We start from the raw sequence: 10786 nt of genomic DNA on the forward strand, positions 1-10786 counted from the left end.
GTCCCTTATGCATAAATTGTTGGAAGCTTGATGTATGTTATGCTATGCACAAGGTCTTATATAAGTTTTATTGTTGGCCTCGTTAGTCTTTACTAAAGTAATCCTAGTTGGCTTCACTAGCAAACAGTAAAAAGAATATTTTGATATTTAAAAGGAACTATAAACTTAAAATTATGTTTTCAAAATGATGGTTTAGAATTAAATCCACTTTTGTCATTTTTTTCTCGGAGAAGAAGCAATTTCCTAGTCATGAAAGAAACAAGACTGCGTCAGGAAGTATAATATATTGCATGCAATGCAGCTGCCACATTTGTCATTTGAATAAGCTATTTAATTAATGATTTGAAGCAGGATATAACCAACAAGTCAATTTAAATTTATTGTGAGAACCATGTTGTCATCTCTCTTATGAAGAGTGGAGCAAACAATTATAAAAGTAAACATATAATGGTAAAATATCATTATATGATTGAAAGGAATGAAATCAAAGTCAGTTATTTACCTACATCTGATATGATTGTTGATTCCTTAACAAAGGGTATATAAAAGGAAATGTTCTCGAAACCTGTATCCTATATGAGATTAAAATATGTCTGATAAGACATATAGCTGAATGAGTAGCTAAAGTATATAACTCATTCTAGGAATATTGATGAAAGTGAAATACTCGAATAGTGGGAGGTAAAATCCTACATCGCGATTAGTTTCACATGGCCAAGTGGGAGATGTTGGTCATACATGACCATAGTAGCCATGTTTCACGCAGGGTTTCATGCATTGAGGAGAAATGTGAGCCCACTCTCTCTCCAACACTTGAAACCATCTGGTAGAGGGCCTTATCCAAATGAAGTACATTTGAACATGCTCCATTTGGATAAGCTTAAGTAAGAAATGGTTTACCAATTTTCTCTCTCCCATATCAGTTATGTAACGGCTACCTAGGAGGCTGAAAAACCACCACCTTCTATCTCTCCCTTATAAGGGAGAGGACTTACTCAAAAAGACATACCCGAATTTGAGAGCAGACCCCCTCTTGAAGAAAAGCCTATTACAACCTTACCTCATTGCTATTTTTTCCTTCGTCTGCACGCATCAGGTACTCCAATCTCTTCAGAATCATGCGAGGGGCCCGTAACTTTGTTGTTGAACGATGGGTAACACTTATTCCTTTCTCCCAAGCTCTGCTCCTTTCTTCAAAAACACAACCATCTTTCCTTTAACATGTTTTTTTCTCTCACTCTTGGTCTTACCTTTCCAAAAATCTGAACAGGGGAGTAGGAGACTCAACCCCTATTTATAACTAAAGGAGTTGAGTTTTCCCACCTCTAATCAAACTCCTAGGTAGCACCCCTCGAAAATTTCTAAAATAAAACAGGACTCTGAGCTAGCTTGTAAAATTAGTATCCTTCTAAAAGTAGTAACCTCTAAGGGTTAGGTTTATTTCTTAAAACACAAAATATGGATTATGGATCCTCTCCTTAGTCCACTATCTAACCTAAGGTCCAATGTGATATTCTAACCCATTTAATTAATTAAACACTATTTATTACTTAATTATTAAAGAATATATATATATATATATAATATTAAATTAGATTAGATGACTTTCTAATTTCTGAAAAATACCAAGTATTACAACCACCCTCTGCTGATTCGAAAACCAAGGGCACCTAATTAGAGGAAGTCCACCCACAAGGGCTCCATGGACCGCCTAGGTGGGTCGGCATAAGGCATTCAATCAGAAGTATTTAGGCTCTGTTTGAGACCCGTTTTTAGAGCGGCAACAGGGGGATTCACAGAATCCCTGTCATCTCCGTCGCTTGGTATCAAGGGGGGATGGATACCAGGGTGGAGTTGGGAGGGGCAATGTTGTCAGTATCGGAATCAAAACTGTATTGTTTGGCCAACGATTCAGGTGAATCGGCCGATTCTCAAGTGAATCGTTTTGAATCGGCCAAAAAATACTTTAAATATATTACGTGTTAAAGCCATTAAAGCAATATTAAAAAAATTAATTGAAAGCTATTTTTTTACATTTATTAAAAAATAGCTGATTCCCATCTCGTATCAATTTTCTGACGATACAATAAGTATCGGCCAGCCGATTCAGGCCGATGCGCACCGATACTGACAACACTGGGAGGAACGACAGCATCAAGAAACGACCGATTTCAAACACATCCTGGTGAGGATGTTGTTGCCAAATCAACATCGCCCTTCCCAACAACGTCTCCCAAACATAGCCTTAAAGAATTTAATAGCTCAGACGCTTGTCTCTCGACACAGGGTCGAAGCAGGATATATTTTTCACAAAAGGAATATAAATTTTTTCACAAACTCCATGACATAAAAATCCAGCTTAAGACATACCAACGGGGGCTCAGCTTGTCTGGTAGGAGCAGTGAGTGCACGTCACCTTGTGTTGGGACATCGCAAGTTCAAATCTCAATGGTATCGTTGTATAACTAGTAGGGGTCTGCCTAACCCAGCTTATGCAAATGATTTGGCAAGTACTTAGATAGTTTGAGACCCTCGTCAATTTACCACAACAAAGACAGGACACAATTTTCGCGTGAATCTCCATAAAGAATACCAAGGACACAGCACAGAGTGAACTGGAGTATTCATGTGACATAGATGCACAATCAACCGTGCCAAACTGGAGTCTCAAGTTCATTCTTGGCCCTTGGACCTAGCTTCAGTTCTAATTCTTTTGTTTTTACTAGTTGAATTTGTTTTTGTTTTTTTTTTAGATGAGAGAAACCACTGAGTTTGTTGGATGTGCCACAATTTGCCGGCCCGAGAAGTGCACGTTTACCATATCCTGTTCCAGTTGTTCCTCATAAAACCCTCTGATGCCTCCCTGCTCACCATGAAAGTCTCCCAATTGCTTCACAGCAGCAAACAAGACCGTTTGGTTCGGGTACCCGACAAAAATTACAACCTAAAACCAGCCTGCATATTGCTTGGATCAGGTTAGATTCAGCCCGAATATTATTTGGGTCGGACACTTTTTATGCCCATACTAAAAAATTCGGGTTCAGAGTGTGTCAGATGCTCGATACAAACTCGATCCATTCACATCCCTACCCTTCTCAACCATGCTCTATTTCAGCAACTCTGAGCTAATTAACCAATACCAACCCAATTCTGTACCATGCATTTTAAAGGAAACTTCTGAAATTATACAGATCTGGGCTGAAACCCAAACCCGCACCTGATAATTTGTTATTTGGGCAGGTTTAGGTACTCCTGACGGGTCGGGTACCCGACCTGTTGACAACCCTAGAGGAGAGTTGGGGATCAACCCAACACAACAGAAGTCACGGAATGTACAAGAAGAACCATACCAGACAATGTTGTCTTACTTTTTAACCTCTCATACAGAGTACGCAAACAATGTCTTTGCTCTATCACTTCACCATGTAAAACAAGGCAAAATTGTAATGTGGAATTTTCTGCCTAACCTCCTGATATGTACGTTTGGTTGCAATAGAATGTGAATTGGAATCTCATGCAAATAAGAAACTGAATGTGATTTGAAATCACATTTGAAGTGACTTTCATGTGACTCCAATTCACATGGTAGAATATGTGATTTGAAATCATATGACTTCAAATCACATGAGATGCAACCAAACATACCCTTAGCAAAGGGGCGAATATTCCTTGGTGTATCAATACATTCCTCTCAGGAATGTCATGCAGCAAGTTTATAGGCACAAAAGACATGCGCATACACAAGGTCATCATATTTCACAACACAGACAAAGTGTGAAATGGATAAAACTGCAATTCACAAAAATAGCAGGACTGATGACAAACATAATTGTTCACGGAAGAAAAAATGAATTTTGACTAAGAAAAAAAATGGAAATATATTTAAATTTTACACTCGTGAACTTTACAGATGATATAAGCACAGCCAAAACCTATGACATGTCATGCAGATTATTAACCAGGAAATTGGTAAAATAAAGACAATTTGAAAAATGCTCGTTTTAACACCAACAAATGGTAGTCTGGGATTCTGCTTGCCAAATTTCATGTGAAATGCGAAAATTTAAGTTTCTCTAAAAGCAGGAGAGAAAAACGTATAACAAGGTGAGTGACATGGGGTATCAATTCCCCTCAAGTTCATGGAATATGGGGTTAGCTTCGAGCTGGTTCAATACTTTCTGAAGAATTTTCTTAAGAGCAGAACCAAATGCCTCTCTGTCCAATTCCTCACTCTTCTTTATGTCAATACTGCCAAATACTTGTTCATAGAGAAGGAGAACTGCCTCATTTGATTCCGTCGAAGGCAAGCCAAACTCCGATCCATCTCTCTGAAGCAATGCTTTAATCTTTCTGATGCTCCCACTGCCTAATTCGCTGGTAATTGGGTTATCATACATGCGCTTGATGACATCACTTAGAAGTTCTTCATTAGCCAAAACCTGGTATTCATCATCAACAAATTTTAGGATCCTTGAAGTTTAAAGCAGTTCCGATTTGGCTAGATTTAAATTTTGGATTGCTCTCAAGCAAACCAACTGAATTTGTGACCGCGGAGATGTTGCTATCCCCTAGTCACTAAACTCAAGTTGGTGCCGGGCCATCTAAAGGATGAGTTAGTAGACATTTTAAATTCTGGTTTCAAAGGAATGGCTACCAGAAGCAAAAGCACAAACTACGAAAGCAAGCAAAATAGGCTAAAAGGTCACCTTTTTTAGCTTTGACCCATTGATAACCTTGATATCTTGGATCACTACAACATGCTTCAGGGTTAGTGCATCAGCAAGGTCTTGAATAACAGCCTGAAGAATGTTTGCAAATTGAGCTTGACCTAGCCACTCGTCTCCCTCAGCACCATGCTTTTTCAGGATGTCATCAAGGAGAGCATCAGATTCTGCGTTAACTGAAGAAAGGAGGATAAACATTTATCATATTGGTCATTATCATACTTAGTACATGTGGATGCGTAAGCAAATGTATGCACCACGAGAGATCAAAGTAAACTTTACCAAGGATATGCACCATGTAGCATACAATTTTGACATTATCACTTACAAGTTCCAGTTAAAAACAAATATAGACAACTGACAACATTGGCCCACATCTTTTCACACACACACACACACACACACACACACACACACACACACACACACACACACACACACACACACATATATATATATAATCCATTAAGATAGGCAACATGTTAAATTCCAAAAAGAGAGAGATAAAAAGTTTTAGCTGATAAACTCAGTGGCCGAGTTATAATGCTTACTCTTTTGTTGGTTCTATTTCATTCTTGTTTATGAGCAATGCTTGTAAATATGAGTATTTTATTCTTGTCTTGTGAATAACCATTTATAAGAGTTCAAAAGTTACACATTCAAGCTAAGAAAGGAAGCCCCCTCTCTCTCTTGAAAATGTCGACTCTTGGTTATTCTTTCCCTTGTCTCTCATATCTTCCTTCTTTATATCTTTATTCCATCATCAAATTTAATTTATTTTCACGGACCCAATTGTGGGTAATCTACAAAGTCAACAGAAAAATGCAACTTGTAAGTGTCAAATGAATTACAGAAAAAAGCATGAAAGCCCTCATTTCGTACAATGCATACCCACCAGCATGAGTTCTTCAAGCGAACTCAAAAGAAGGGAGAACACACTGAGGCCTTCTAGATAAAATCCCCATTGACCAAGGTGAATTAAGGCAGACTAAGGTAGCCTCGGAGAGAAAAAGGCCTTCCAATTTATCTAAATAAAATACAAAAAAGAATGAAAATAAAGCATCATGTAACGGAATTCACGACACAAGTGATCCTATAAGGACACATCTGTAAATCAATGACCAGAACCACCATCATAGTTTCAGCCAGTCACCAGTATTACTCTTTGAAATATCTCAATGAATTTTTTTATCTGGAAACTTGTAGAATAGTGTATTTTCTTGAGAAAATATTATAAGATTTAAAAAAAACAAGAATAGTAAAACATTGAAAAAATTGAAACTCGGAAAAGGCACTGAAGATTAATTTATCAAGAAAATTTATATGATTTTAGTAACATATAGGCAAAATACAAAATGGACAGGTTCCAAAAGGCAACTATCGAATTAATTATGGATGTTGAGAAGTGGAATTGAGATGCTATGGCCTGGACCACAGATAAGATCATGGAGACATGAAATGGAGCGGTTCGAGGCAAACACTTTCAACAAGATTGGCATGTTGATAACAACCTGCAGCATGGAAAATGATTGCATGTTTTTGGCATGTTGAGCCACAGGACGCAAAACCATCTTTGATATTTTGATCTATGGCTTACTTAAGAGTTCGTGATCAAAGAACGGAAACTTGGAACTTCATGGTCAAATGCAATAAAAAGGACAAAATCAATGAACTTGTTTCCAAAATCTGTGAGACAACATGGTTCTCTAACTTACTTTCTGTTATGAAACCTTAAAAACCCAAGGGGTTATTTGAACTGCCATTTCATTTCAGGAACCAAACTGATGCCTGGTTTAACAAGACAATGTTACACTATACAGGGTCCACAGACTATACAAAATTACAAATGTTTTGGATTAAAACAATATCACATGGCAAGCATCAACAAAGAAAAAAGAAATAAGACAGAACCATTCCATGATGCTGCAAACATGAACCAAGTATAATGCAAAAAAAGAGCAACACGAGATCATATATATATTTCAGTTTCACAAAACCACATCCATTAGTTCAACCACTTTATTTTTTCTGAAATGTGTATCCAGAATTTCTTTAATATTGACCGACCTGATGGTGGAGGAATTCCCATTTCTACCCCCATTTGAATGAGAGCGTTTCGCACTTCACTTTTACGAAGCTTTCCAATATCACTTGTATCCAAATCTGTGAACAAATTTTCTGCTAACATGGCAAAATCATCTTCATCCTCCAAAAGAATTCGAAGGATGCTTCCATCCAGAACAGATACAACAAGAGGATCATCTACAGAAACATAAATATCAAACAATGAGGAGGTTAGTTCGCAGTCGGAAGAAAACACATAAACAATAGGCCACAATGAAACATTTCAGAGAAAATAAAAGGCTGTGATCTTCCATGTAAGAAGGTCCAATAGAATTCTAACTTGAAGAACTGGAATATGGCTGGAAGTGGAAGCATTAATATGTATGGCTTACCACTGGAATTCAGAGAAATACTTCACTTAATCATTACAACCAGAACACAGAATTGCTTCTGGATTAAAATTCAGGTGTAAAATGGAGTTAACTGGTTAAGATAGCAATGCCAGAAATTCAGTCATTTACAAATAAAACTGCAAACTAATTTCATCAGTATCTATTTTACTCGTTTGCTTTATTGTTTACCTGTTCTTTTGGTGAAACATTATAGAAGATTCACAGCCAATGGGTTTGGCATAGTGGGATGGGGCCTAGGCCGCTAGGCGGGCGGTCTAGGTTCAATTCCCATGGGTGTCATCCCCTGCACAAGCCGAAGCTTGGCGACTCCCTGGGGGCGAGGGATTAGGGGGTGCACAACAAGCCGATCTAGCTCGAGTTCAACTCGTTTAAGCTCGGCTCGAGCTCGTCCGTGAACATAAATGAGAAGAGCTTGAACACAAGTCCAAGCTCGGTGTGCATAAACGAGACGAGCTTGATCAAGCTGCTGAACTCAGTTAGGCTCGAAAAGCTCGTGTAAAATGTATATATATGACATGTTTGCAAAATAAAATAAAAAAGTCATTGTTACCTTAATGGGTAGGGTGTGATGAGTTTGAATATCATGCCCTACGTTTTTTCGTTGTACGATAATCTGGAGGATGTTTAGTATTTGCAGTGATGTTAAAAGCGTGCCTCGAGACACAAAAGACACACCTTAAGGCGAGGCGCTGCCTTTGGTGCCTCGAGGCACACTAAAAACACGTAAATGCCAAGAGGTGTGCCTCAGAATGAGGCATGTGCCTCATTGATGTTGGGTCAAAGCCCCCATTTGACCCAAATTAGGGGAGGCCCTGATTACTCCCTCTCTCATTGTCTCTCCCTCTCGTCTTTGTCTCTCTCTACCGAAAGAAGGATGAAGAAGGAGGAGATATTCTCATCTCTCTCTATTATTCTTATTCCCCTGTTCTTCTTGAACAAGCGGGCATGTTAATCAGAAAATTACTTTGTTGTTGTTAATTAATTATATATATACATAGATTTAATAATTCATTGATTTGTTGATTATTTGTGCTTTATATGAGCGACATGCTATTTGTATTATGTAATTGTGTTTACTATGTATAACAGTGTGTAGTGTATAGCATTATGTTGTCCTTTATACAAATATGTATAGTGGTTCTTGCTAGTTATTGTGATTTTCTTGAAGATTGTTTATTAAAATATCAAAATTTTTATTAACAGTACATAAATGATGCATCTTTATTTTTGTTTTTTGCTAGTTTTTTAATATTTTTTGTTAAGCATACGCCTTAAGCCTAGCTTCATAAGCGGGTCTTAAGCCTTGCTATGCCTCAATGATATTCACAACATTGAGTATTTGTAAATTTTTCTGGGTCACAATAAACAAAATAGATGATCTAGTGTAGTGGTGGGTCATTTGTGCAACGTTTAAGAAGGTCGAATCACAGCTTCTCAAAAACCCTTACCGTATACAACTTTTTGGAATACCGTTTAAGCTCCGCTCGGCTCCAGCTTGGAACTGAGTTAAGTCTGGACAATGTCGTTCAAGCTGGGCTCCGGGTTCGAGCCAAGCTTGAACAAAGGCATTTTGAAGCGAGCAGAGATCGAACAGCCCAGGCTCGGCTAGAACTCGGCTCATGTGCACCCCTACGAGGGATAAGCCTTCTGAGTTTTACACTACCAGGACAGCGACAGTAAGCATGGCAGGCAGAGCCAGGGCGACTGGGCCTATGATCCTGGGGCGGTTTCTCCAAGTAAAAAAAAACATTATAGAATATTCACTTGTCATTTCTTGTATGCCCACAATTTCTTGACACTTTAAACAGAAACATAATTGTGATCGTCAAGAGGTACAAAATTCTTGCACCCGTTGATGAAAATCCTGCAATCTTTGCTACGAATCGATAGATTTTTCTACATTTCGTCAATAAGAAAGCAATTAAATTATGCCATGAACGACTGCAGACTGATATGAAGAAGTCATCTTAACTAATTAGATAAAGAAAAAGAAAAGTTCAAGAACGAAACATCTGCTTAATATAAAAGGAATCTGATCATAAATTGGACATAATGAACACGAAACCTAATGAAATCAGTAAAATCACACACAGAAAGGACCTAATTCCACAAATGCATACTAGATGAACCGTAAAAGAAAGGGAAAACAGCAACAGGATAAAATGATAAAAGGAAAAGTAACAAATAACAACTTCACAAGAAGATCAAGAAACCCTAAACCAAATTCTCCATCGATAAACGAAAAAAACGAACAATCAAGATCATACGATCGATCGATCGACGGATGCCAGTACCTCCGAGATCGTCGGCGAGGGCGGTGAGGTACTTCCGGAGCGTCTCGGAAGCCGATTCCCGGTCGAAACTGAGCGATCGGAAGCTGGATTCGTCGGAACCGAGTCGAAGGAGGGCGGCAGACTTTAGATTCTCCGGCAAGGGGAGGCCGAAGAGGAGGGACGACGCGGCGGATTCCGCCTCGGAGAGGAGGCGACCTCCGTCTATCGTGGTGAAGTCACCGTCGCCGGAGGAAGAGAAGAATGGATCGGCCGAAACGGTGGCGTCTCGGAGGAGAGAACCGTCGAGAACGGTGAGGCCTCCGACGTCGGCCATCGGAGGGTGCGAAAGGGAAGACGAAGACGCAGAAGAGAGAGAGAGAGTTTGAATTCCTCTCCTTCTACTGACCGTCAATTATTACTGAATTACGAAAGTACCCTTATCCTGACTATCGTTCCTCGAAGAAATGGTATTGACTCGTAACAATTAGTAAAGTTAGTGGTAAATGTCAAAGAATGGGGTTCCGTGTACAACCTTTAGACTTCAGGGGGCTTCGTTGAATTAAAAAAAAAGAGTGAGGGAATTTCGGTAAATCAAATTTAAATTTCCAGGTGTTGGAATTTCAACTGTGAACTTTTTCTTTTAGTGAAGCTTGAACATACATGCAGGTTTTTCATGGTCTTCAAAAATCAACGGCTGACAATGTATTAAAATTTCATGACTTAAAAAATATGATTCAAAACATGATTCTTATCAAATAAACTGTGCTAAGTACATGAATATAGTCTGATCGAGAACATGCAACCTACAACTATGATTTCTAGTAAGTGGCAGTAGATGCTCCGGGAGCACCTTAACATTAATATATATATTATATAAACGCCTCTAGATCAAGGTTGTTAAATGCGGCGAAGCGAGGCGTTGAGCCTGCGCTTGGCCTCTGAGGCGTACGCCTCTCACAACTGGAATGGAAGTGAAGCGGTGGGAGGGCACCCACCCAGCTGGTACGGAAGTGAGGGATATGTCGGTCGTCCGGTGGTCGGAAAAGATTGAGCAGCAGCTGCAGCACAGCAACTCCGGTGGTCGGTGGTCACAAATGGTCGGAGGTTGATGAGGGGCGCATCACAGCAATGCCTCAGTACTTTGAGCGTGCGCCTCGCCTTTGAGGCGTACGCTTCAGGTACTGAGGCGTACGCCTCTCACAACACTGCTCTAGATTTTCATGGCACATGTTGCTTTGATCGAACCAGACTGAGATGGATTCAACATATCCAAAATGGTGGGGACAAGCTTTTAAATGATGTTTTTCAATAA

At 39.2% G+C, this 10786-nt stretch overlaps 1 protein-coding gene across 1 annotated transcript; it reads right to left on the reverse strand.

Moving 5' to 3' along the window:
* Positions 1-3852: 3852 nt before the first annotated feature.
* Positions 3853-9843, reverse strand: LOC149830591 (uncharacterized). The gene is made up of 4 exons (XM_090015872.1): positions 9496-9843; positions 6792-6986; positions 4707-4900; positions 3853-4439 (listed from the first exon to the last, which is right to left on the reverse strand). The coding sequence occupies exons 1-4, from the start codon at positions 9806-9808 to the stop codon at positions 4122-4124; spliced, it is 1020 nt and encodes a 339-aa protein (XP_089871998.1). The 5' UTR covers positions 9809-9843; the 3' UTR covers positions 3853-4121.
* Positions 9844-10786: the final 943 nt, after the last annotated feature.

Source organism: Nuphar pumila, chromosome 8 (assembly GCF_984573655.1).
Source record: "Nuphar pumila chromosome 8, dmNupPumi1.hap1.1, whole genome shotgun sequence".
NCBI lineage: Eukaryota > Viridiplantae > Streptophyta > Magnoliopsida > Nymphaeales > Nymphaeaceae > Nuphar > Nuphar pumila.